Source organism: Brassica napus, chromosome A7 (assembly GCF_020379485.1).
Source record: "Brassica napus cultivar Da-Ae chromosome A7, Da-Ae, whole genome shotgun sequence".
NCBI lineage: Eukaryota > Viridiplantae > Streptophyta > Magnoliopsida > Brassicales > Brassicaceae > Brassica > Brassica napus.
In genome coordinates this window covers 1,656,189-1,683,834 of record NC_063440.1, presented here as the reverse complement: position 1 = coordinate 1,683,834, position 27,646 = coordinate 1,656,189, and the positions used below count along the sequence as shown (strand labels likewise).

At 33.9% G+C, this 27,646-nt stretch overlaps 3 protein-coding genes and 1 long non-coding RNA gene across 5 annotated transcripts; 3 read left to right on the top strand and 1 right to left on the bottom strand.

The window, feature by feature from the left end:
- The first annotated feature begins 3,780 nt into the window (after nucleotides 1–3,780).
- Nucleotides 3,781–5,140, top strand: LOC125576734. Its single transcript, XR_007315163.1, has 2 exons — nucleotides 3,781–4,648; nucleotides 4,728–5,140. It is a non-coding gene; the product is annotated as an uncharacterized LOC125576734 (long non-coding RNA).
- Nucleotides 5,141–12,801: 7,661 nt separating this feature from the next.
- Nucleotides 12,802–14,588, top strand: LOC106356162 (transcription repressor OFP7-like). The gene has a single exon (XM_013795971.3). The coding sequence runs from the start codon at nucleotides 12,972–12,974 to the stop codon at nucleotides 13,923–13,925; it is 954 nt and encodes a 317-aa protein (XP_013651425.2). The 5' UTR covers nucleotides 12,802–12,971; the 3' UTR covers nucleotides 13,926–14,588.
- Nucleotides 14,589–15,589: 1,001 nt separating this feature from the next.
- LOC106357716 (splicing factor 3B subunit 4-like) lies at nucleotides 15,590–18,457 on the bottom strand. 2 transcript variants are annotated; one of them, XM_013797404.3, is made up of 9 exons: nucleotides 18,276–18,457; nucleotides 18,159–18,207; nucleotides 17,947–18,035; nucleotides 17,110–17,166; nucleotides 16,966–17,028; nucleotides 16,810–16,875; nucleotides 16,651–16,737; nucleotides 16,438–16,531; nucleotides 15,590–16,315 (listed from the first exon to the last, which is right to left on the bottom strand). In XM_013797404.3, exons 1-9 carry the CDS (start codon nucleotides 18,378–18,380, stop codon nucleotides 16,089–16,091), a joined length of 837 nt encoding a protein of 278 aa, XP_013652858.2. In that variant the 5' UTR covers nucleotides 18,381–18,457; the 3' UTR covers nucleotides 15,590–16,088. The 2 variants fall into 2 exon arrangements, with proteins under 2 accessions (XP_013652858.2, XP_022544310.2); XM_022688589.2 differs by lacking the exon at nucleotides 17,110–17,166.
- A 4,690-nt stretch (nucleotides 18,458–23,147) lies between these two features.
- On the top strand, nucleotides 23,148–27,419 carry LOC125576711 (replication protein A 70 kDa DNA-binding subunit A-like). The gene is made up of 9 exons (XM_048737328.1): nucleotides 23,148–25,073; nucleotides 25,346–25,619; nucleotides 25,826–25,940; nucleotides 26,012–26,136; nucleotides 26,216–26,297; nucleotides 26,375–26,486; nucleotides 26,562–26,719; nucleotides 26,787–26,907; nucleotides 26,994–27,419. The coding sequence occupies exons 1-9, from the start codon at nucleotides 24,507–24,509 to the stop codon at nucleotides 27,288–27,290; spliced, it is 1,851 nt and encodes a 616-aa protein (XP_048593285.1). The 5' UTR covers nucleotides 23,148–24,506; the 3' UTR covers nucleotides 27,291–27,419.
- Nucleotides 27,420–27,646: the final 227 nt, after the last annotated feature.

The following is a 27,646-nucleotide window of genomic DNA, read 5'->3' as shown; positions in this document are numbered from 1 at the left end:
TCATATCAAATTGAACAGTTTGATTCCTTCATTTTAAGCTTTAAAACCCATTTGCTGCAGCTTTTTTATATCATTATCAGAGCTAAGGATGTCAGACGTACGAATCATGACTGTAAAGGTTTTCTTTACGTGATCATTACAACTTAGCACTAGAAAGGTTAATGTGTTCTGTTTTCCTGTTTTAGTACATAGAGTAGGTAGGATATTTCATTATGGTCTGAATTCATCATCACTTTTCACTGTATACGCTTATCTGAATTTTAGCCATGGACATTGTACTTTTTTCAGAGTTATCCGTCTTTGATTTGGGGAATGATGCTCATGTAACAACTCACCTGAAAGAATGTTCTCCATCTGAGCCTCACAAAGGATTTACAGTTAAAGGTATATGAAACCTTTAGTTCCATATGTACCTAGATAATGATTAGTCTTTAAGACGGTAATTTTTTATTGTGTCTTCCTGTTATGACAATTACATTCTCCATCAGGTTTAGGTCAAACAAACTCTAAGAGTCCGCCTAATTCTCCACAGCAATCAGGCAGGTGAGTAGCATTCACGATTTTGTTTGTGTAAAGTTTGTGTTTGATAATGAATTAGCTTCCAGAAAAGTCAATGATGGGCTTGCCTTGAAACAGTTCCATGGGAGGGATAAGGACAAGATGGAATCCCATGCAACACTGTTTACTCACACTCCCGTATTTATAAACATAAGGATATGTTAAGAGATTTTTATGTTCTCCACAAACTAAGATCGACTCTACTCTTCTAATAGGTACATAAACATGAGAAGCTTCTATTAAGCAACTGCATGCATATTCAGCGGAGAAAGCCAATTGGAAGGTAATCTATTAATCTGTTTTTTCATTGGAAGGTGAGAAGCTTTAGGTTTGGAAGTTTAGCATAGAAGGTAATTGTAGCTTTCTTTGGGAGGGGATGCTTGATCGTTCTACTGCTATTATATAGTCATGATCATATTATTTTGCTATTTGTACCTGATATTCATTTAAGCGTAATCGTAAGCGAGTATACAAATCAACAAAAGAAGTTCGGCTGGAGAACTTATTATTTTCCCGTGTTATCTTACACTCGACAAAACCAACGAACTGGGGACATATAAACATATACTAACTTTAGATTACCAAACGCAGTTATCACATCAAGGGAGAACAAATCAGTAAAATGCATAAGAAAAAGCTCTAAATCAGCGCCAAAAACTGGTGAACAAACATATATATGGTATGTGGTTATCTAAATTCGGACCTTAAACTATATTTTCCAAGATTTGCTAAACAAGGAAAACAAAAGACTTACAATATGAAATATTTTAACTCTATGTTTTTCAAATCAGACAGAAGAGGTAACCGTTTAGGTGAGATAATTGCTTGAAGCATGGGATTGTTCTTCACGTTAGAATCATGTATCATTCGTCATGTTTTGTCTTTATTTAGTGTGTTTATTTATGTGCTAATAAAAGAACACTTGAAATGAAATATATAAAACTAGCTTATTGTTGGTTATAGAGACTGTCTGAAGATGGGGGCAATGTAGAGCTTATAGGCTATTCGTATATTGAGCACAAATTTTGCAATTTTACAACAAAACAGGAGATAAATAAAGGATTTAGTCTATGAGGTGAAAAGTGAGTTGTCGAAAAGAGTCTCAACGATGGGACCACATGGTTAAACTCATTAAAATCAATTTAGGTAAGCCTTTCAATACCACATAATTTGAAACCGTATGAAACTTGACTTATGATTTTCTGTAAGTTTCATCACTAAGCGGTGACTTTAATCTTGGATCCACATCTGCATGGATGAGACGCCATAATCTTTCTGTGATGGCCGTCTAATTCATTTTAGCTTTGTTTCACGGTAAAGTTGGTATAGAAAAAAAGGCAGCCAAACAATTTATAGAACTGGCTGAATTTAACATTATGAAAATACAATGAAATTTTTTTATACAAACTACTACATAAAGTAAAATAACGAAAAAAATTTAATTAAAATGTGAAAAAATAGAAAAGACAAATAATAGTAGGAATAAATAAAATTGTAACAATACTTTCTAATACTATTATTTAAATATAACCAATAAATAAGTTTGATTAACAAACTATGTTATGCAATAGATCTACTAATTTTTGCAATCAATTAGTAAAATATATTATCAAAATGTGTAACATATTTCAAATATTATAGACTTTCATGTAAAACTGTAAAAGTAAACAAACGTTACTGATCTTACCATAAAACAATATTAATACAATTTGTAAATTAATTTGATTAATTATAATACTATATAAAATACTTAAGATTATATTTAGTCATAATTCTTTATACTCATCTTCTGTATCTATTATTTAACAAAAATATTAAATATTAGTTATATTTCATCAAACATTTAGTATATAGGTCGAAAATGAAATATTATATTACCATATACACATCTAAAATAGCTAAACAATACTCTTTTATATATACACATGTGTACACAAAATTATATAACAAATACATGATGAATATTTACTAAATACCCAGCTAAATAAAAAAAAATTAAAATAAATATATAACTAATGGTGTGATAAAAAAAATTCAAAAAATTCACATTTGGTAATCTAAAGTTAGTATATGTTTATATGTCCCCAGTTCGTTGGATTTACAAATTCACATCGGTCTTCCTAGCAACAACTCTTCTAGCCAATGGGAACATAATAAACTATGAGAGCTACACATAGCCACATGGAAAGGTACAGACCAATGGTACCTTTCACAAACGTCGATCACTTCTAATGCTCTCGGAATAATTTCCAGCTTTCACTGTTTCAGAAAACCATTGTGATGCAGTGGCAGCTTCCACAATTTAAAATTGCTATTTTCAAAAAACAAAATTAAATAAACTAACAAACAAAAAATTATTTAAAAATCACTGGATCTATAGATTAATTCTATGGAAAGAGGACCAATTAAAAAAAGGATAATAATCTAGAAACACTAAAATCATGTAAAGAGAAAATTAATAAAAGGTATATCACTACTATTGTACATAGTTTTGTTTAAGACCATCTCCAATGTAAAATTTTATTTTTTACTTTAAAATAGAGTAAAAGTGGATATAGAGTAAAAACATGGGCGGATCTAAACACATTTACAGTTGGGGGCACAATGTTAAAAGTATCAAAAATATAATTAGATTGGAGGCACTTTTCATATTTTCCTCTTAATCTATAAAATATTTAATTAAATACACTGAAATTATTTAAGAGAAAACAAAAAAGAGTAGGGGGCACAGGACCCCGTACCCGTACGTTTGCGTCTGTCCATGATTAAAAATGCTGTAATCCAACTTTATTTCTAATGGAATGATGAACCAAAAAAAATACCCCATAAACGGAGTAAACTCTATTATGGAATAAAATATGAAACTGAGTTGGAACATTACTTACTCCATTTTTACTTTTACTTCATTTTGGAAAAAAATAGAAAGGGGTTGGTGATGCTCTAAAGCATCCCTAACTATGCCACACGTGAATTCTAATTTCTACCAGTAAAAAGTTGCTAATCATCAATTGTAACACCAAACAAAATTAGATCCAACACCGGTTTAGGTTTCAATACGGCCTTCCTCATTAGCTCATCATTTAGCAACGTATGTGAATATTCCATAGTAATTAATTTTATAAAGAATGTAGAAAAGTTAACGACTCAACTTACTATGAATAATATTTTACTTAAACCCCACTATTGATGTTATTGGCAGCTTCAGAAAAACCATATGCATCAAAATAAACAACATATAATCAGTATGAAAATGCAAAAATAATATAGAAGATCAAATGTTAAATTTAACAAGAGATTAATATAAGAAATCTATCTTCATTTGCTAATGTTGTAGACATTTTTCGATTTATTGATTTTAAATTATGTATAACTTTTAAGAAATTTGTTACTAAAACAATCAAAATAATTATAAACAAATAACCCGGGCGTAGCCCGAACAAAATCCCTAGTTATTTATATCTTACAATACTAAAAGTTCTAAAAGTGTCCACATCATCTGTTTAATTCCACCAATCATAAGGTTGTCTGATGCCACGTCATGCCGTCATCGATCGATAACAGATTAATAGTGTGTAAGTTTTTTTTTGGAATGATATGGGCTTTCTCATATGATCTGTAAATATTTTTCTCTCTATAACTTAATGCCGCGAATTTCTTTTCCTTTTCACTATTAGTCCTAACTCCTAACTTAAGAGTAAATAAAAAAACGTATGAATTATGATCTATAAATGAAAGATATATCTTAAACATACGTATTTAATTCGATCGGTGACATTCATGCCGAAGATGAACGGTTTGGAACTTATATATAAAAGTGAAAAGAATAACTCAAAGAACAAAATTACATTAGAATCACCTTCCACTCTTCCATTTCACTTTTTGCTTTCAGAAGCCAGAGAGCTGCTACGATTTGCCTCATGATCTTTTTTTCCAAAACAAAAACTCTCGAACCTATTTTAGTTGCTGGCAAATTCATGCCTCTTCCATATCACCGTATCCTCCTCATTTTCTGTCGGTGGAGGTCGTCTATTGTGGTGTTGGATCACCGGGACAGAGGAAAGTCCACAGACTACGACGAGTGAATCTTGATGTAAGCCTAAAACTCTTTTCGATTGAATACTTTTTAATGTTAAAGGTCTGAGCCTAAACTTTTCTGATGCAAATACAAGGAACTAGGTGCCATGGAATAATCGCTGGAAGGCTAACTCAATATTGCTTTCACGGAGAGTAAATCTCTCTTCGCCGCGCTTAAGAGCAGAAACATGGCTGATCGGCTTCTTCCACTAAGAGGAAGCATGCGTCTAGGAGATAAGAAGATCAAAAGGATGCTGAAGTTGACGCATTAGAGCTACACCACCATCGACGATCTGGAGAAAGTATCCATGGCCGTCGCTTCTCAAATTAATGGCGGCGGAGGAGGCACGAAATGAAGCTATTGGCGGTGGTGGTCAGTTCTAGGTTACAAACAAATCTACTGATCTCTTTGTCTCAATATCTAACACAATTTTGGTGTATTTCTTCTACGATTTAATTTTCTTAGGTTGTGATTAATAAAAATTGTCATTTTATTTTTTTACTTACTTTTGGTTTTATTTTGATAGATTCATCATAGAACTATAAACTAATGTATTATCCATAAAGCTAATAAGATTTTATCATATGAGTCATATAGCTGACTCACACAAGAATGGAAGTTGGAACCATGAAAAATGATGGGTTTGAGGACTGTTTTGCTTTCACTCTAATATATTTGTCTTTCATCAAACATACTTTTATATGTTCCAGGTGTTCTACCTTATCGGCCTGCACAAAGTTGTTTTTACTTTACTTGCTCCAGGTTCACTCATTAAAGTGTGTCCGTTTAAGTGGATTTAGTCTTCCTTCACATCTTGGGTAATTTATTGTACCAACATATAATTGTTTATGTTTCCTTTTTAGTTTTCAATCCATTTGTGTTGGTTGGTTGACTGAAAGCTGTTAACAAATTTGATAGGAATGTGTTGAGATATATTATCTTATGCATGTTTCCTATGCATAAGCTATTTTTCATTAGGTAGCTACAATGATACAGTTCTTTGATGTTGAGGATGTACCCAATTGATGTTGCTTGCTATTTCTTTAGCCAATTTGAACACTGGTGTGAAATAACTGTTGTTTTTGCTATAATACTGCGAATAAGAAAATAAACGGTTCATCTTCTTAAAGAAAAACGTATGATGATGAGCTTTGACATGTAGCACGTGCATATATATCTTATTAAAGTAGAATTACTTTAAGTTTTTGTTTAGCAACATACATAGCAATTAAAAAATATATACGAAAATGACTCAATCTAATTACTTGTTTTGTGCAACGGGTCCAATCTAATTAACTAAAAACATATTTTGTCTAAATTAATCATTAAACAAAATTCAAAAAAAAAAATTCAAAAATATACATGTATTCAAAAATTGATTTTTACTAATGTTTATTTTAATTTTGTTTAATGGACCACCGGAATAGAATTAGATATACAATACTATAAATAACTATAATATTTGGATTACAATATCAAATAAACAATGAAACAAAAAAATTAATATATGAATGTATTAGTATTCATTTATTTGTATTACAAATACAATAAATGTCAAACAATAATATATAACGGGCCATAATTTTTAAAATCCAACAATTACTAATTAGTTATGAATTTGTAATGTTTTACAAATTAAAGCAAACACCCGTGCGGATGCACGGGTCAAGATCTAGTTACTATTATAAATAGTGTGGATTACGTTTTTGTATATTACGTATTTTCGTTACTATATTTTCTTCAACATGTGTTTTTAACTGATATTACTTTTGTCATTTAGACGTATAAATTTGAAATACATCATTAATTCAGTTAATCAGAGAGCCGAGTTTTAAAATTAATTTAGATAGTATTTTTTGACAATTTTGAAACTCATACAACTTATATATATTATATCTTTAAAATTTAGAAATAAATTGTTCCATTGGTTCTCAGAACTGGTTCTAAATTTGCTATTAGAAATTACGTGATAATAACATAAACCTAATATTTTTGAAAGAACATTTATTCTTTTATTTTTGACAATGAAAATATATCTTCCTAATAAGAAAGATATCATAAAAATGGAAATTGTTGACAAATTTTTAATAAAAACAAGATTAATTTAAAAATAGAGATGGTACGTATATGTCAAACTAAGAATAAGAGACAAAGTTCTTAAAGAAAAAAGAACAATTTTTTTTTGGTAAGACTTTTGAGGCCCTCATATTAAAGAGACTGGTTTTAGCTTCAACTAAGAGTATGACTGGTTTCCCCACTTCCACTTAGAAACGCAGTTTTTGCGATTGGTAACGGTTGTTGGCATTTTGAAGCAATCGCGAAAAATGCTACAAATCGTTTCAAACCGTTCTGAACCTTCTAAAATCAAAAAATGGATTCAGCTAGCGTTTGCGGTTGCGGAGGGTAATTTAAAAAAAAAAACTAAAAATATTCAATAAAACTTTTAAATTGAAATAATACAAATTGTAAAATGTATACATATTATATTACAAAATTTTAAAACAAAAATATTTTTCTACAATCTTTAAAAAATCAATAGAATGATTTTATAAATATAATTTTTATTTTTATATTTATTATAGTATTATGATTTTTAATGCTTTAATAATTATATAAAATGCAAATATTGTTAATTTATTATTTAACAACTGTTGCATTTGGTTAGGTAGTTTACCAGTCATAAAATCCTCGCAAATGCACTAATTTATAATCACTATATCAGTCGTACAAATCTCTAAAAAAGACTTAAAATCGCAACCACCCACATCCGCAAACTCCTGCAACCGCACCTGCAACCGCTGCAGTTACACCAGTGATACCCAGTGATGCCCTCACTGGAAATGGAAAAGTATTTGAAAAAGAACGTGTGAAAGTGAGCAATAGACTCTATCACTATGTATTCCCTTATGAATAACTTTGAACTAAGAAATTATATTTTCAGTCTAACACATTAATAATATGCTTGATTGACTTGGCTGAGGATAAATTGTCAAGTTTTTTAAAAATCAAATAAATTATTTGGATTTTCATAGAGAAAAATACACAAATATCTCTTAGAAAATATTATTATGTTTTGATATTTTATTTTAAATTTGTTTTGTTGCGTGGAAACAAAAGTACTTGACTAGGGTTTTTAATGTACTAGTGATCACTAGATTTTAGTTGCTCTTCATTTCGCCTATGCCTTTTCATATAGTTCTTAGAACCAAGTAATAAATGCTTATTAGTTAAAATTTAAAAATTCATATTGGTTGATTTTAACATTAAAAAAATTTGAATTTTATGTTAATTTAACCATAATTCATCAAAATTAAATAAACAAGATAAGAGACTAACTAAATTTTAACTAATACTATTTTAACTTAATTACCAGTTTATATGGGTTTTCTGGTATTGAAAAGAAGAAAAATAAATTTTAATAATTACAAAATTGTAGTCACCAAAAATAATAAAAATTACAATTACTCTAATAATTTACATCATAAATATATATAAACTCAAATACAATCTTTTAAAAATATCTTAAGTTAATTAAAATATATGGAAAGAAATCTGGGGGTAGCCTGAAAAGTTTTATATATGTATAATTTTACAATATCTAGGCATGACGATTCGATCTTCACTTTATAATAAAAAGATATTTTTTTATCTCAAATTATAAAATTTTGGATCCCTAATTTTATTTACCATAACAATCCAAATAACTCAGTGATTACGGCTTTGCCAAATCATGTGATGTCTTGCTATCGCTTACCAAAGGCTATGCAAAAAAACTGACTAGTGCGGTACACAATTTTGGTGGAGCCCTGGCGGTAACACAAGAGAATGCATTAGAAATCATGGGATAAAGTATGCATTAGTAAGGATGAGGGAGGTTTAGGGTTTAAAGATAGGGGTTTTTGTCAAAACTAACTCACAACTTGATTTTAACCCGAAACCTATACCCAAACTTGAATCAAATGCAAAACTAACCTAAAAGCCTAGTGAAATTACAGCTCAGCCCCTTGTGACCAAACAAAAAAACAGAAGCCATTTTTACGAATATAGCCCCAGTAAATTGTCTGAGTCGTCTGAGATGTTGGAAGTCGTCTGGACGACTGAAGTGTAAGTCGTCTGGTACCAGTTTATTTTAAAAATAATTTATAAATCTTGTAAAAAAATATTTTAATGCGTGAAAAATAAAAATCAAGTAATTATAAACAGTTTTAAGTGATATAAATTAAGATATGATAAAATTGATTTGTTTTGAAGATAGATGAGTGGAAGTAGTGAATCATGAAATACTTTGGTTTAGGAGTTTGGCAAACATATGTTGTAGTATTGTATGTATTGTTAGGGTTAGATTTTGGAAAACTAAAATGTTTTTTTTCAAAAATTAGATTTCACCAATATGTGTTTATTTCTGTGTATAGTAAACACTTTTCAAGTTTGATTTGATTTTATGAAGTGTTTAATTATATAATTAAGTTTAGGGGTTATGTTTAGGGTGTGGACGACTTATATTTCAGTCGTTTGTTGAATAATTTACTCGAACGACGTATATTTCAGTCGTCCACATCGTACCAAACCTTTAATTTTACCAATGTACGTTTTAACCTAACCGGATCATTTACCGGACATATAAAAGCTAGTTTAGGGGTTATGTTTAGGGTCTAGACGACTTACATTTCAGTCGTCTGGTGAAGAAATTAAAATAGACGACTTACATGTAAGTCGTCCAAATATTCCCGCCTAAAATTTTTTAAAAAAATTATTTTCCCGCTTAAATAATTTAAACCAGACGACTTACTTGTAAGTCGTCTGGAAAGTCTTCTATTTTAGTTTCCCGCTAAAAATATTTAATTTCCCGCAAAAAATGTTAAACTCTTCTGGACGACTTACATGTAAGTCGTCTGTTTTAATTTCTCACCAGACGACTGAAATGTAAGTCGTCCAGGAAGTCGTCTGAGTCAAAAATATTTAACCTAATTGGATTTTTTGTCTCCCTATATAAAGAAAAATTTACACATTCTCTCTCCTTCTCTCAAATGGCTGCAACAAAAATGTAATGTTCATCATTCTAAAACTCTCCAACCTCTCTCTAATCTCTTTGACTTAAAAACATCAAATTTTATATGATTTTTTCAGTTTTGTCTCATGTATTTCTTACTAATCTATCTCTTTTGCAGGTTTTTAATCAAATGGTACTCATCTTCCACTAATTTAAAGGTAGATCTATTAATTTTAGATATGTATTTTGTGTGTTCTATAAATATAGATTTATCTAATCTTTCATTCATTTTCTCTATTTTTAAGTCATTTGAAAGTTTTTGGATATGCAGGTTTTTCAGATCTGGATTTGATATGCAGGTTTTTCAGATCTGGAAGACTTCTAGGACGACTTACCTGTTAGTCGTCTGGAAGTCGTCTGGACTTCTTGGAAGTCGTCTGGACTTCTTGGAAGTCTTCTGACAAAGTCGTCTGGACTTCCAGGAAGTCGTCTGGACTTCCAGGAAGTCGACTGGACTTCCAGGAAGTCGTATGGACTTCCAGGAAGTCGTATGGACTTCCAGGAAGTCGTCTGGACTTCCAGGAAGTCGTCTGGACTTCCTGGAAGTCATCTGGACTTCATGGAAGTCTTCTGACGAAGTCTCCCTTTCATAATAGATCTGAGCGTTTTGGTAAGTTCTTATGTCTGATTTTTCTTCATTTGGTAACTTCTTGTTGTATAAAGTTCTTATTTTTTTCCCAAACTAAAACTCTCCAAACCCACTGTAATCTCTTTGACTTGAAAACACCAAACTTTATATGAATTTTTCAGTTTTGTCTCATGTCTTTCTTACTAATCTATCTTTTTTTCAGGTTTTTAATTAGATGATACTCATCTTCCACTAATTTAAAGGTAGATCTACTATTTTTAGATATGTATTTTTGTGTGTTCTGTAAAGGTAGATTTATCTAATCTTCCACTCATTTTTTCTGTTTTTAAGCCATTTGAACGTTTTTGGATATGCAGGTTTTTCAGATCTGGATTTAATATGCAGGTTTTTCAGATCTAGAAGACTTCTGGGACGACTTACCTGTTAGTCATCTGGAAGTCGTCTGAAAGTCGTCTGGACTTCTTGGAAGTCTTCTGAAAAAGTCGTCTGGACTTCCTAGAAGTCGTCTGGACTTCCTAAAAGTCGTCTGGACTTCCTGTAAAGTCGTCTGGAAGTCGTCTGAACTTCCTAAAAGTCTTCTGACAAAGTCGTCTGAACTTCCTGGAAGTCGTCTGGACTTCTTAAAAGTCTTCTGACAAAGTTTTCTTCCATATCAAGTGGAGTCCAAGCTTGTCTTTGTAGAGGAATGATCTATAATAGTTTTGTTTGTGGTCTGTTTTGTGAATTGCATGTCTACTCTTTTAGTTGTGAATTTTTTGTAAAATCAGTAATAATATTTTCCAAGATGTATTAAATGTGCTAACAATGTGTTTACACATTTACAAATCAATGAAATAATAGACTTCAGTAGCCTTTTTTTATCTTTGGATCTCTCATATGCAATAATAAACTCCAATGGCCTTTTTCTCATCTTAATAAACAAGAATGTTGGTAGCTTCATATTGATACAACATTTTAAGAAGCATTTTAACCCTTCTTCCAACTCATAACAATAGTCATCATTATTGTCTATAACAATAATACTTAAGAGATGGAAACAAACAATAGTAACTAGTCAAAGCATATCATATTTTTTATAAGTTTACGTTGAAAAAGTTAGTCAAATTTAGTAAAACTAAGGGAGAGAACATATTTTGTAAATATGAGTTTTACATATCTTGAAGTTACTTATCACTCTTAAAAATACAAGTTATTCAAAAACTAACGTAGAAGACTTAAAAACTAGCGGAGAAGACGCGGACGACTTCAATCTAAGTTGTCCAGACGACTAAACTATACGTCGTCTGGTCAACGCAGAGGTTATTTTTGCAATTGACTTTAAAATCTGTTATTTCGGACGACTGAAAAATAAGTCATCTACTATTGTTTGGTTAAAAAAAATACTCCAAAAAAGCTAGACGACTTACATTTCAGTCGTCATAGGTTAGTTTTGCATTTGACTGGATTATTTCAGATGTTTGACTTTTTTGGATGACTTACATTTCAGTCGTCTAGTGAAAATTAAAATAATAATGTTTTTAAAAGTAGACGACTTACAGTTAAGTCGTCATAGGTTAGTTTTGCAATTGAAAAAAAAAACTTCAAGATTTAATTATATACAGATGACTTATAATTCAGTCATCCACGAGACGACTGAAATGTAAGTCGTCCAGGATTCACGAGGTTTGACCAGAATCTGGGAAAAAAATCCTGGACGACTTACAAGTAAGTCGTCTCGTGGACGACTGAATTATAAGTCGTCTGTGTATAATTAAATCTTGAAGTTTTTTTTTTCAATTGCAAAACTAACCTACGACTACTTAATTGTAAGTCGTTTACTTTTAAAAAATATTATTATTTTAATTTTCGGCAGACGACTGAAATGTAAGTTGTCTGGGGAAGTCAAACTTCTGAAATTATCCAGTTAAATGCAAAACTAACCTATGACGACTGAAATGTAAGTCGTCTAGGTTCTTTGGAAATTTTTTTGAAACCAAACAAAAACAGACGACTTAACTTTCAGTCGTCTCAGATTACATATTTCAAAGTCAATTGCAAAAATAACCTCTGCGTTGACCAGACGACTTCCAGGTAAGTCGTCTACAGCCAGACGACTTCCCAAGTAAGTCTTCTGACGAACAGATCTGGAAAAAAACTCGATGTCATACCTTAAATTGGTGAGATAAGTTCCTTAGCATACATAAGGCTTCTCCAAGCACACAGAATCACAAACGAAAGTAACCCACCCAGAATCGTTAGCTTCTATGACTCTATGAACCATAAAAATTTTATAATCAAAATCTTGGGTTTTTTTAGCTCATTGTGGAGGGAAAGTGAGAGATATGTTGTGTTTAGTTCACAAGAATGGAAAAAGAAGAAGGGTAAATCGATTTTGGGAGCATTAAGAGCTTCAAATTGGTTGTTCATGGTGGTTGTGGTATTGATGACAATGGCAATCTTGTAATTACTTGAAGATGATGAGTGTGAGAGAGTAAAAATGTCATTTTCGAAAAGAAAAAAAAATTGAGGGCATTTTCGTAAATTATATGAACTTGTGGGGTGAATAGGGCAAAACCAATTTTCAAAAAAAAAAAGTTATTTTTGTGTTTGACTTTAAGTTGTAGGGCAATTATGACTTTAAGTTCTCATTTAATGCTCCATACTCTTCTTCACTTCTCCATAATACATAGAAACATGAGGAGAGAAAATAAGAAAAAGTAATGACGAAACGTTTCAAATTAAAGATAACAAGAATCCTCTCCTTCAAGTCTTGCCGTTCAAAAGATCCTTCCGATCTCCCTTTCGATCCCGTCCGTTCATTTCCCCGCCCATCTCCTCCACCGGCTAACCCCATAACCACCGTCACCACCGTGCCACAGCGTCGTCGTTCTTCTTTAAGACAACACGTGTTTACCACTTTTGGCTGCGGCTCAAGTCGGAGACGCTCTTCTGCACTGTTGGATGTTTCCCGGAGGAATTCGCCGTCGTTGTCGCCGCCGCAGACGCCGACGTTTCAGTGGGAAAGCGAGGGGAAATGGCACGTGATTGCTCAAGTAGACGAGGGAGAATACGAAACGCCTCGTCGGAAAATATACGACGGTGATGATCGCCGTCGTTCAGTGAAGAAAGAGAGATACGCACGGCGGCGAGGGAGCATTTACTCCACCGAGGAATACGAAGAGGAGACGGGGAGAGAGAGTCTCTTACCATCTTCCACAAACCTCTCACCGGAAAGTTCCTCTTCGGGTTTGCCACGTGTCACCAGACGACGGAGAAACCATCCGAGGAAGAAAAACACGTCGTTGGCTGTTGAGGAGAAAAGCGAGTCGCCTTCTCCTCCACCGTCTCCGGCAAGACTGTCGTCCTTCGTGCAGAGATTAATCCCGTGTACGGCGGCGGCGCCGGTTGTGATGGAAGGAGTGGCAGTGGTGAAGAGATCGGAGGATCCGTACGAAGACTTCAAGGGATCAATGATGGAGATGATAGTAGAGAAGAACATGTTTGAAGTTGCTGAGCTTGAGCAGCTTCTAAGCTGCTTCTTGACGCTAAACGCGAAACGCCACCACCGCGCGATTGTCAAAGCGTTTTCTGAGGTTTGGGTTGCTTTGTTCTCCGGTGGCAATAACAGCAGCCGAAGGTCCAGTGTTCGACTCTCGGATTATGATGAATGTTAGAAAAAAAAACATAATGTTTATGTAATTTCTTAACTAAATTATCTTTCTAATTTTTAATTAAGTGGTCGATGTAAGGGGTAGATTATGCGGCTGTGCAATGATTTAAAACTGTAATCATTATGTGCCTTCTCCAAAATTGTTTTGTCAGCAACAACATACTACACTAAAATGTACTTTGGACTCTAAAACGGTCTAGTTAAGCAAACCAGTACATCTCACACATGCACCATTGTTGACTTGTTGTCGATGGTAAGTCAGAAGCATTCCATGTCAAATTGTCCCGCCTTTGAGTTATTTATTCTTGGTACAAATGTGATTGTGAAGAAACCGAAAAACGTCTTACATCTTTAGAATTCTTTGTATGTATCGAGAATGTTGGTTATTTTGTCAATAAATAGTTTTAGAAAAAATATTTTTAAATAATAAAAAAATTGTAAAATATATTTTAATGGTTTGATTAAGTTAAAACTGCATAAATATTTAGTTTTTACCAATTCAAATATGATACATATTTCTATAGTTATGAAACTGAAATATTTATTTATACGGTATATACTTAATATAAATGATATTAAAATAATTATAAATTTTAATTTGGATATCTGTTAAATGAGATTTCCTTTTTTCGTCACGAAAAAATGAGATTTCCAACTCATGTAATTTATGATTATTTTTATTATTTATAACAAAACAAATAAACAATTGATCACAAAATTTTCAATGTAGGACTTTTAAAATTTTTAGTAATTTATAGTCATTTAAAAAAATTCAAGATATACCATATATAAAAAATCTAAATATTATTATATGCTTAATATAATTTTTATTTATTTTAATAATAGAAATAAAACAAAAGTGATAGAGGGTACACAAATTGTTACTAAATCTTTATTATCTAAAATTATCAGTTTTCATATATATTTTAAATCATATTAGGTAATTCCGTAGTTTTTATTTAAGAATTTTTTTTATAGATTACTAATTAATTGTATGTTAATTTAATAAGAAGTATAATATATGTTTAGATAGACCAAATAATAAATAACATGTATTGTATTTATTTTAATAATTAAAAAAAAATCTAAGGACTGAGAATAATTCTAGCATTGACACATTATCATAGTTCACATATTAAATGATTTTTAATTAAAATATAAGGGATTATAAATGATGTTTATTTGTTAACAAAACAAGAGTTCAAGCAACCTAAGAACTGTAGGTTTCACAATTTCTTACCATACAACACGAGAAAAAAGAACAGATGTGTTCACTTTATATTTTTTATATCGTAAATGCTTAGTAAATGACACGTGAACGGTCGATATGGACTATTTTGACTTGGCAAACGAAGTGACAAATGATTGAAATCAAAAGAGACAAGAGTTCATTTAAAAAAAAATCTGAATATTCGTCTTTTGGGCATCTCTCAGAAGCGCAATACAGATGTGTCTCATATCTTCAGTTCTTTAAGGGTTAGACAGACTATTGGAAGAGTGACTAAAGAGAATGGGTCCATAACTAGAACAGCAAGCTACCTCTGTTCAATCACTCGTGTCTGATTTTTCTTGTTTAGTGTAAAAAGCAACCTCGAGGGTCAGAGAGTGAGTAATTGAGTCTTTTTACAGCATATTTCTGGTAAAACCCAAAGCACACGGCATCAGACATTCTGCAGCATAACATGAACACTAAAAACCAGACATGCGCACTAAGTTCCACCCTCTCTTTCTCCCTCTATCTCTTAAACAAAAGATAAAGAGATTCTCTTGCAGAAATTCAGAGACAAGACATGAGACAATATGGCATATTGTTCTAGCTTTTGGTTTGGATAATTTCTTAGATTTTAAAAGTGAAGTTTGAAAAATTCTTGAGATTACTTGTCATGAAATAAAGGGTTTACAAAAGAGCTCAGCCTTGGTGTGGTGGTGGTGGTGGCATAGACATGGGATGATGGTAGTGCATTGGTTGTTGTGGCGGTGGTGGTCCACCTTGCTGCATGTGTTGCGGGGGCCACCCATGTTGGTGCATTCCCATGGCTTGAGGTGGTGGTGGTGGTCTTGGACCGCCGAAACCTTGTTGGTGATGAAGAAACTGGGGAGGTGGTGGCGGCGGCATTCCTTGAGGATGATGATACTGCATAGGCGGTGGAACAGCTAAGCCGTGTTGTTATTGATGCGGCTGAGATTGCCAAGATTGTGGCTGAGTTTGGTAGACTTGTGGAGGTGGTGGTGGAGGTGTTGGACGAGGACCTGGGATCGGAACAGGTTGCATGCCGCCATTGGCAAACGGACGTGGAAAACCATTAGCTTGAGGAGCAGTTGGTGGGCCGCTTGCGAATAGAGTATGAGGTCTGCTTTTCTGGGAAATTGGATTTGTGGCAGCCAAAAGCCTCTCTGCATTCACAAAAGCAATGTATTGTTGTTGTTATTCCATTAACAGAGAGACAGATTCTTAAGTATAAGTGCTCCTTCAATCAACTGAACCAACAAGTTAAGATGAGTATAAAGATCCTAACCTGCTGGAGTACCGTGGCGCTCTCCTTTGGTGTCTTTCTTGTATGCGTAAGAGACTGTTATCTGACGATTACACAGATACTGTCCGGTCATGGACTGCAATATACATTCCTAGGATTAGTTGAATAGAGAAGCTATTTATGTGAAACATATTTTGGGAGTTTGGGACTCTTTCTCGTAGCCAAGTGATAGCCAAAAGAAATAAAGAGAATGACCTCAATAGCAGCATCAGATGCATCAAAGGAGTCATAGCTAATGAAACCGAAACCACGTGAGTTCCCGGTATCAGGATCTCGCATTATCTGAAATGAAAAGTCGAGAGCATATTACTCATATGATTACAGATATGACATAACAGTAATAAAGGATTCAACCTTAGGATTAGAAGCGATCCCACCAAATGCGCTGAAAGTGTCATACAAAATCTTTTCATCCACATCCTGTAAAGTAGCAAACATTTCAGAGTAAAATTACCATTGTAGTTGAAGTAGCAATGTTCCAGAGTATAGTTACCATCAAGATAGACTTACAGGGTCAAGGTTTCCAATGAAAAGGTTAGCACCAACGTCCAAGCTCTTCTTATCTTGAGACACCTAATACAATTACAACCAAGAGAAACAAAAAACGGGGCAACTCAAAACTCACAAAGGATGCTGCAGAAACAAAGATGATACCTTGTTAACACGAATAGGCTTCCCATGGATCTTAATCATGTTAAGAACTTTAATTGCCTGCACAAAAAGGACATTTACCATTTGTGCTTCAGAAAAAAGTCTAAAACTGCACAATGAAGTCTACTTGGGAATCATTAAGAGCAAGGGGGGACTGATTGTAATTGGAGCAAAGGGATTTGGTTCAGGTATGCAGCTTCACGATTCGCTTTTCTCGCTTGAATTTCTATACACAATAGACTGTCCACAGGAGATAGGATGATGAAGTGGGGAGGACCTATTAGCACTGCCTGCTCCTTATGTGATGAGCCTATGGAAACTAGAAACCATTTGTTCTTCGAATGCAAGTTCTCAGAAGCTGTGTGGGAGAATCTTGCAAGAGGGGTCATGGGAAGTGAGTACACGAGAAATTGGAGGGAAATAGTGGAGTTGATATCTAAAGATCAACACACTACACAGCAGTTCACGCTGCGGTATATATTTCAGACATGTATACATGGATTATGGATGGAGCGAAATGGTCGGAGGCATGGTGAGAAGCCTCTGCCTACAACAACTCTGATCAAGATTATGGAGAGAAACATCAGGAACAGATTTTCATCAATCAAGACTATGGGTTACACAAAGCTGGAGGAGGGGCTTAGATACTGGTTCTCTACAAGACCAGTCTCAAGTTTATAGGGAAATATAGATCAAAAATGTACAGGAATTTTTCTTACATATGATGCATTGTAAATGTACACCAAAGGGGTTTTTTGGATTGAATAAAATTTAACATTCATTCAAAAAAAAAAAAAAAGTCTAAAACTCTTCCAAAGAAGGGAACAAGTAAATGCTTACATAGTCAGCATCTTCCTCGCTACGGAACTCAATGAATTCATATCCTAGGTGAAGACCTGTCACCCTATCTTTCGGGACGTAGACGTTCACTGAACCCAAAAACAAAAATAAAAAACACAAAGACCTAATGTGAGAATGTTCATCAAGTTCCACTAAACAAGAAACCATTAGCTATCGAAGAAACCGAGCATTGCCTATTGATGAGAGCTTACCAAGTGGGCCGGCTTGTACGAACAGTTCCCAAAGCAATTCTTCAGAAAGCTGAATCACACACACAAAACAAACTCATGAATCAATCCAAAGCCCTAACATGACTTCTCCTCGAGTACCTGGGGTTCGAGACCACCGACGTAAACAGTGGCTTCTTGGTTCCTCTCGGCGGAGTGTTGGCCCAGAAGATTAGCTCCGACTCCAGGAGCTATTCGAGTCGTCATCTACGCTCGCCGATTCAGAAAGGTTTACCATATTTCTACCTCACAGAACGAACTCTCATTGGGTTTTGCATCACTAATGGGCTTCTTCTTTTAGACCCATTAATCTTGTCCTGTTGGTTTGTTTCTGTTTTTAACACCAAAAACTATTCTATAACTCACACAAAAAGTGGTCTTGAATCAGATCACTATAAAAAGCTTTGCAATTTTAGCTAATGAATCAACAGATTTCATTTTGTGTCAGAGGTGCGTAAGAGATCTTGAAATGATTGATATTTTCGTAGTAGCGTTGTTATTTCTTTCAACTATGTTTGAGAAGTTTAGTCATGAAATGATTGATATTTTCTTTGTGGCGTTGTTATTTCTTTCAACTATGTTTGAGAAGTTTAGTAATGCATGAGGTTTCTCAGTCATTGATATCGAATCTTTGCAGTCCGTTCCAAAATTCTGACAGCATATTTTCTATTGTCCAACCTAATGCTTTAGCTCTGAATGTGGAGAGGAGGTTTGTCTTATTTGGTTCTTTGTACCCATAAATTAAATTTGTCCAGACATCTTTACAAACCCATTCACACTACTATATAGCGATGTAGAAGGTCATGAGCAATACACTATACATACCATCTGTAAACAAACAATTTGTGGAACAATTGTTTTTGGTGATTGTGCCTCTATAATGGCTAATGCATTTGCTGCGAACCAAGGTTGCCATTTTCCTTCTGCATGTTTAATCAACTCTAATGGTTCCATGTCAATACCTCTAAATAATTTAACGTTTCGAACTTTTCAGAGATACCAAATTATCCATAGAGAAAGATTTCTATCCAGCTTTAAATCTTCAATACTATTTTTTTACAAGATTAGGTAATCTATATTTGTATAAACACTCAAAACCAGAAAAATGTTTGGACAAGAAAGTGTAGAAAATAATGCATATGCTTATAAAGATAGTAGACACTGAAAAATATCTTGAGTCACATATTCATCAGGTTGTTGGTTAGTCGCTATGTTGCATGGAATCAGAAGCGGGTACGTGGAAGCGGAAGCGTAAAAAAACGTTGAATCGAGTTTTCAAAAAAAAAAAAAGGAATTGGGTACGTTCTTTATTAGATATATATATGTATTATATATTCCATATATAAAATGAAATATATTGTTAAAGAAAATCTTAATTGATTCAAATAATTGTATTTATAAGTTTTAAAAGAGACTATTTTATGTTTACTTTGTAGTATTAGTATATTATGAAAATATAAAATCTAGTTACAATCGAATTAAATATTTAAAAGCTTTTAAAATATTTGAATTTAGTTAAAGCTCATAACAAACCAAATAAAACGAAAATCAAAACTCGTTCAATATCTCCACCAGCTTGCCCCGAGTTGCAGAGATCCATCCACCATTGAAACTTCGTTTAGCTTTGATTTTTTTTTCAACAATATTTTTGTCTTTGTCTCTTCAGTTATATCATCTGTCAATATTGAAACACTTTAATTATTTTCCATTCGACCGACTTTTAACGCTTCCAATTTTACGACAACACACTTCTAAGTTGTAAGCATTCGCTTCAAATGCGCTTCCGAACTCAGGTATTCTAGAGTCGTGCTTCTCTCAAGCTTTCGGACGTTTCCACTCCCGTATCCGACTCTGGTTCAGAAGCGAGAATCGCCCGTCCATGAACGCTTCTGTGTAACGTATAGGTTAGTTTTTAGTATCGGTAGGTTATGCTAACTTATACGTAATATTTTTGTATTTCGAATGAACTAACTTACAAATTGAAACCCAACAAAGTAAAAAAAATCTCCAAAATGATTGTTTTGGATTTATTTTGTGACTTTCTAAGGTACAAGACTGTTTTTTGGTGTTGCTACTGAAATCGATCAATAACACAAACACCATTCAATATATAAACAAAAAAGGAAAAAAAATCAAGGGCAATTCTCTTAATACACACAAAATATCTTTTATCACAAGATAGCACTCTAGGATGAAAATGACCAAATAACATTTATTAAAACACCTAAAATAGTAAGTTATGCCAATTTAATTATATAAGTATTTTTTAAAAATTTATTTAAGACACTATTATGTTGTTTTTGTGTTGCCACTGAAACCAATGAGAGTAATCTACTTTTTTTTTGGCAACAACTTTACAGACTTATATTGACAAGAATCTTGATTTATACACTACATATGTGTATGTATACGAATATGATTTATGTTTTGAATACTATATAGTTGTTCTTTGATCAATGCTGATAGACAATATTCTACAAATTTGTTTAGGTGGCACCTAGACGGCAAATAGGTAATCACCAAAACGAGTTTATTAAAATCAGATTTAATCGGTTCAAAATGGTTTACATCTTCCAAAATTGTTTCAAATTTGTATAAATTGGTCTACTTTAGTTAAATCAATTAACATCAAATGAAATATGGCCAATTTAGTTATATTATATTTACCTAATATTTGTAAATAACAAAGTGACCCCAGAGAATCTTATACACAATGTAGTTTTCATAGTTTGAATCTTCCACTTGGTAAGGACTTCTTCAATGGTGTTCTTGTTTTTGGGATTATCCACATACTTATTGCTTTTTCAGCTAGAAGTAAGTGGTGGAAAATATTTGAAGAATAGGTAGATGGTCTAACACTTAAGCCTTTGTCGAATACTCGTTTGGAAAGCCATGTTGAAAGTGTTAAGACAATACGATTTCAAACTCTTAAAATCATGGACATTTTAGATTACATAGCTAAAACTAGTGTTGATCCACAAGAGCAGTGTGAAGATGAAATGTCTTGCAACAAGTGAAACACATGAAATTAGAAGTTTTGAATTCTTGGTTTCTCTGGTTATTTGGTACAATCTTTTCTTTGTTGGTAACATTTTGAGTAAGAGCTTCCAGACAGAAGACATGGATATTGATGTTGATATTGATATTGCTCAGTTTAAGGGGCTGGTTCATTATTCTCAAAAATATAGAGATCCAGGTTTTGAGAAAACAAAATCAACGGCTAAATTAATTGCAACTTCTATGGATATTGAGGTTGTGTTCCCCAAGCAAGGAGTGCAGTAATCAAAAGAAAAAGACAGTATGGTGAAGATTCAGGGAAGTGCGAGATTATTACACGAAGATAAATTTAGAGTTGACTATTTCATTCAGATCATAGACCAAACTCTCTACTTACTTGGGACAAGATTTAAATAATTCCAGAAATATTAAAATATTTGATTTTTTTGTTTGATTCAAAGAAACTGCAATCAGCAGGTGATGATAGTTTTGATGGTTTTTTTGTGTCAATCTTGAAGATTCTTTAACTCATGGTGATCATTAAGATATTGTTGGTACTGATCTTTTTTCTGAACTCAAAATTGTAAGAGAAACTTTACCCGAAGGAGTTACGACGCCTATTGAACTACTAGACTTTTTGAAAAGTGTTCATGATTTTTATCCAAGTGGATTGCTTGTAGAATATTCTTGAGCATCCCAGTTTCGGTTGCATCTGCTGAGAGGAGGTTTTCAAAGCTGAAGCTGATAAATCTTATATTCGTTCGAGTATGTCACAAAAAAATTGAGTGTTTGGCTATTTTATCTATTGAGAGAAAAATCTTAAAGAATATTGATTTTTGAAAGTTTAATCAATGAGTTCGTAGATAAGAAAGAAAGACATATTATATTTTAGAATTGTGATTCAGTGTTTTTTAAGTGAATGGTCTTATAAGACATTTTTTTATGAAGAGGACATTTTTTTTTATCGCTTAAGCATGATATTAGTGCTCAAATGACTATGGTAAAAGACTTGGAGCATAGTGTAAACCCATCTGTCTTGGGTTCGATTATGTTGGGATCAAAGTTAATGTTACTTAGCTTGTCTAGTTTTGGCTTGGCCCATACAGTTTACATGGTAGTTTAGTAACAGACGATTTGACTATTTCCTGGCATTAGTCAAAAGGTATTACAAACTCAGATCTGTGATATCCAATCCATTATGTATTATTAAGTGTATTTTTCTCAAAGTCGACCGGATCAGGAATAGAGAATACCCCAAAAAAACATAGACAGATCATCAGATCATCAGATCACAGAGCTTGTTCATAAACCGTTAACTGCCAATTATGTTTAAAATTTCACATGTGACTTTTTGGATGAAAGATAACTAGAACACATAAATTGACTATCGGTAAATAATTATACGATATATTATATAGCGTGGAAATGTGAAAGAAAACGAAAGGTAGTGATTTAAATGAACGAAAATGGGCAAAATAATATATTCTAAAGTGAAGGCCAAAATACCAAACAACATATCCAACCTTCCAAAGGGATTCTCCCAGTGTCTAAGAAAAAACATATTATGACTGCGACTACTCTTTTTTTTTGGAACACTGACTGCGACTAGCTACTCATTATGTTCCTTTACCATATTGTAAAAGATTGAAGATACTCCATCTCTTTTCCTCTTTTCTGGTCAAGTCCATAATATGATATAAAAAGAGAACATTTGGGCAATGTGACTTATGCCAACTTTAACTTCAAGAAGGTATGAATTATGATCACGCTGATCATGAGAACTTCATATAAGCCTATCTCCATGATATATATGATTCATAGATTTACATAAATTTTCCAAAATAAAAGTTACTATATGGACGATAAAATTCAATATCCATAGTTTTATTTTAAATTACTAGAAAATTTTGGGTCGAAGTTCTTTATCTTTCAGAAACGAAATTGTATTTATGTAATATTGTTTTGTTTCAAGTGTACTCTTTGTGTAAGCTTTATACTTTATATATGAATTTTCTTCCACTTAAATTAACGACACTTAGTACCATCGTTAGCTACTAAAATGTAATTGATAGGTCTACTTCATTTCTAAATTAGACAACATTTTTCTTGCTCTTTGATGCCATACTTCGTCAAACACTTTAATTTATTTTAGAAACCGTAGAAATCACTTTACAAAGGTCAAAAGATTTTTATAGTGAAAAATATGTAACACATGAGTGAAAGTCATGTGCCATCTAGATTTAGAACTAAGTGAACAAGATTTTCGAAGAATTTTTGATTTGCTTAGAATGTAACTTGGTAATGACTACTGAATGTTTGATTACAAGAACTTGCAATCTCATCTGCTATGAAGCTATTCATTCAGATGAGATGAAGAGGGCCGCAAAAAATATAAAAAACCGTGGTCATCATCTATTACAGATCACATGAATTGAACATAAGATCAAAGTTGATGTTACCTGACCAGTCTAGTTGTGGTTCGATGCCAGGTTTAATTCATGTTTCATACCAAATAAAAAGGTTAATTCATGTCAAGTGGACTGCTGTTTCTAATTGTTTGAATACTAAAAAGAAAACCATTGAATCAGTTATGAAAACATCTAAATTACGTAACGTACACTGTTTATCAATTATAGGGTATACATTATTGATATACTACATGCACAGCTATGCATGAACTTTAAAACAAACATACTTTCTCGATCTTATTATTATTTCTTACTTGCCCTTTCTGCGTTGTATTTTAATGAAAACGATATTTTAAGTGTGTGAATGACATAAAATCAGAATCTACTTAAAATAACTTTCCGTAACTTTTACTGCTTTTGTGAGCTTCAAGCTTTCTCTACTTTAAATGAAACGTCTCTGTGTTGTGTATCATCGATCGGCCTTTCCTTTGTTTCCTTACTTCCTAAGTATTTGACTCTCTTTTCGTTAGACAACTTGGTGTGCCAAAAATAAAATCATACAATAATAAAAGGGGAATACCCTGAGTAGTTAGAGTGTCCACGTCGACAGTAATAATCAACCAATAGGAGAAGAGCTTTTCGCCATGTCAGATGCTCACTTATGTCATTTGGGCTTCGCGTTCACAGGCCCTAAATCGTTCGGAGTAAACAGCCCGTGAAGCCCACCTCGCGTGAAGTTCTCTTTCCATTTCCGCGAGGAACAAACCCTAATTTTGCTTAATCAATCCTCGATCCCCTTTCTCTTCCTCTTCTTCGTTTCGTCGATCTCCTTTCTCTTCGTCTTATTAGTTTCCTACGTTTCACGGATCTTTCATCGCAAACAATCAATTCTCTCCCCACTCCTCTAGACTTTTAATCTCATTAATGGATGATTTATCGCTTTCTTCCTCTGAGATTCTATATACATCTCTTAATCGATGTTTTATTTGCATCAAAAAAATTTCTAGCCTTTCAACCGCTCATTGCGATGAAGTTATCCGGTGTTTCCGACACAGTGAAAACGAACGGCGAAGCGGCGATCCCCTCCAGTTCGGTCAACCCCGTCGCCCAACCCGGTGTATCTTCCGGCGATGTCAATCCGATCCCCTCCGGTCTGGTCAAACCCGTCGCTCAAACCGATGTCTCTTCCGGCGATGCCATTCCGATGAAGTCAAAAGACGTAACGGCGGAAGCGAAGAATTCGATCAAACCAAACGGCAAAACTGGTGCCTCCTCCGGTCTCAAACTCGGTGTTAGAGGCAGAGCCTCTGTCTCATCCGTCGATAAAGGCAAAGCTATCGTCTCCGAGAACGTGGGAAAGGTTATTACCTTCAAAGACATCACTTTCGGGCCCCATGAAGACGAGGTGCGGTTCCGGTTGATCCACTTTTGGGAGGCTTGGAATGTTCAGACGAAGGTGCTTATCGGCATCGAAATGCTTCTCATCGACGAAGAGGTATAGAACGATATCTTTTTACGAGATTAGTTTATGATATTGTTTGATTGCAATGCTATGTTAATATATAGTTTGATGAGATTAGATAATTAATATTAAGATTATTTTATGACCAGAATTGATTGATTAGATTATATAATTATTTGTTGTTAGTACCGTCGTGAGGATTATATGAGTTGTTCGTTTCGGGTTAAATATATAGTCTTGCTTTTGATTTCACTAAAGATATCTATCCTTGCTAGCTTTTTTAATTGATGTTCTTTTATCGACAGGAGAGTGTTATCCAGGGCTTCATCCCCTATGGAAGGATTGACACATATTTGCGCCACATGAAAACTGGTGCTACATACCGACTCAACAAGTTTTTCGGATCAAAGAGCAAGACTATCTACCGGGTAGCTGAGTCGAGTGTCACTATTTGCTTCTCAAGTAACTCTGTCCTCTCTGGACTCGAGGACAGTTCGATCAGCTTTCCTGTAGATCGGTTCCGGATTCATGGACACAAAGAATTTGAAGCTGGCTCCGACTTGAGAGGTGATCTTTATGGTAAGTTCTCACCTCATTACACTCTCCACTGTTTGCATTAGTATTAGATTAATATAAACTTAGATAGTATGATATCATCTGATTATAGATTTTATTTGTTCTGTGGTGTTTGCGTATGATTATGTTTTCATATAGACTCATAGATTTAGGTTTTGTTTCCGGGTTGGTAAGATAAAAATATTGAGTTTTATTATCTTCTCTTGCAGATTATATTGGCCACATCAAACTTGTGAATGGGAAGGTCCCCGGTGACGGTCTTCTGCTTGATGAGTCAGAGATAGCAAAATCTCGCCGAGTTGAGCTTCACGTTCAAACACATGAGTAAGTTATTCTATATCTTCCTTCAAATTCACATATGGTTTTATTTACCACATGAGTTTGTGTTGTTACAGCGATCCCGTGCTGAAGCTGTACCTCTGGGACAAGGTTGCGTTTGAGTTCTGTGAAAAGTTTAAAGTATCTGGTGGCACTGCACGCGTTATCTTGGTCACCACCTTAAACCCGAAATGGTTTGGAGGTTTGTATTGCTAACTTCCATTCCTGTTTTAAGATGTCAACTATGGTTGGGTCATATCTGATATTATTTTATGTTATAGGCGTCCTATCTATATCTTCTATGGCGTCTTCACGGGTATTTCTGGATGGTGATGTCCAAGAAACGCTGTTGTACCTCAGCTGGTAATGTTTAAGTTTCATGTGTTGGAATGCAACTTATATTACTCCGCCATTGAACGTCTGGTTTACATTCTTTCTAGGTTGGACTCGAACCTAGATGTTGCCAGCAGAGTTAACGCAGAGGTGGTCACTAAGCCTGAGTTAGCGACACTGGGAGACCTCTTCTCTTATATGAATCAGGCATCCGCTAAGGTATTATATTCTCAATATCTGATACATCCAATAAGATAATCTAAGTTTCTCATTGAATTTTCAAACATTTATCAGGTTGCTTGGTTTGAGTGCACAGCAACAATTTATGATGTCGTGAACGGTTCTATATGGTATTATATAGGCTGCGGTGTGTGCCATACTAAGGCAACAAAAGGTCCTACAACGCTTATGTGTAAGAAATGTGGGAAGAGTGAGATCGTCGGTGTGCCGCAGTAAGTGGTTTATATATAGCTATACAAATTATTTGACTGCAATGTTATTAATGTCTCTCTGTTACAGGTATCTATCGAAGCTCTCTGTATATGACCATAGCGATCAAGCCGTTTTTGTTGTCCTTGGTGATGCTGGTGAGGAATTGACTGGAAAGAAAGCTGCTGAGTTGGTGGAGCGATATTACGAGGTATATATGAAGCCTGTATGCTTACGTGATTTAAGAACATATTCTTACACATACATGCATTCTGATAATGTTTAAATGTGTTGTAGGCCAATGATAGTGTGGGAGAGGATCACATAGTTCCAGTGCCTCAAGCCATGATTGATACCATCGGACAGACCCGGAAGTTCATTGTGAAGGTATCAACCCACAACCTGACTGCCAAGACCCAAACTTTAACTGTGACAAAAGTGCTCCCACTTGAAGCCCCAGAACCCGAAGGCAACGTAGGAGTGAACGTTGGTAAGGAAGGTGATAGTGTGAGTGAGGATCATGCAGATAAGTTGGTGAAAAGGGGTGCTGATGGGATTGAGTCGGAAGGTGTGAAGCGTGCCAAATGTGGCTAATGAAGTTGTCTTTACTGGAATTGTTTTGTTTAATGCTAAGCTTGGTTTTTTTTTTCTGGATTTGTGTTTGCAGTTTTAACAAACTTTGCTATGATCTCTTTTGCTAATAATATCTATTATTAATCTCTTTTCATGTTTTAAAGTTTGGCTAAACAAAAATGCCTATCTATATATCTATATATGAGAAATCATTATACTTGCTTGAAGGCTGAATGAGTGTGTAGGCTATATAAAAATTTGTTCATAGTTGCCAAAGCATAGAGATGTGGTTATGGTCGGTTGATGGGTCAAGATTTATGAATATGATTTGAATTTGTCGCAAATTATAAATGGTTTATAATTTAACACTACAAGAA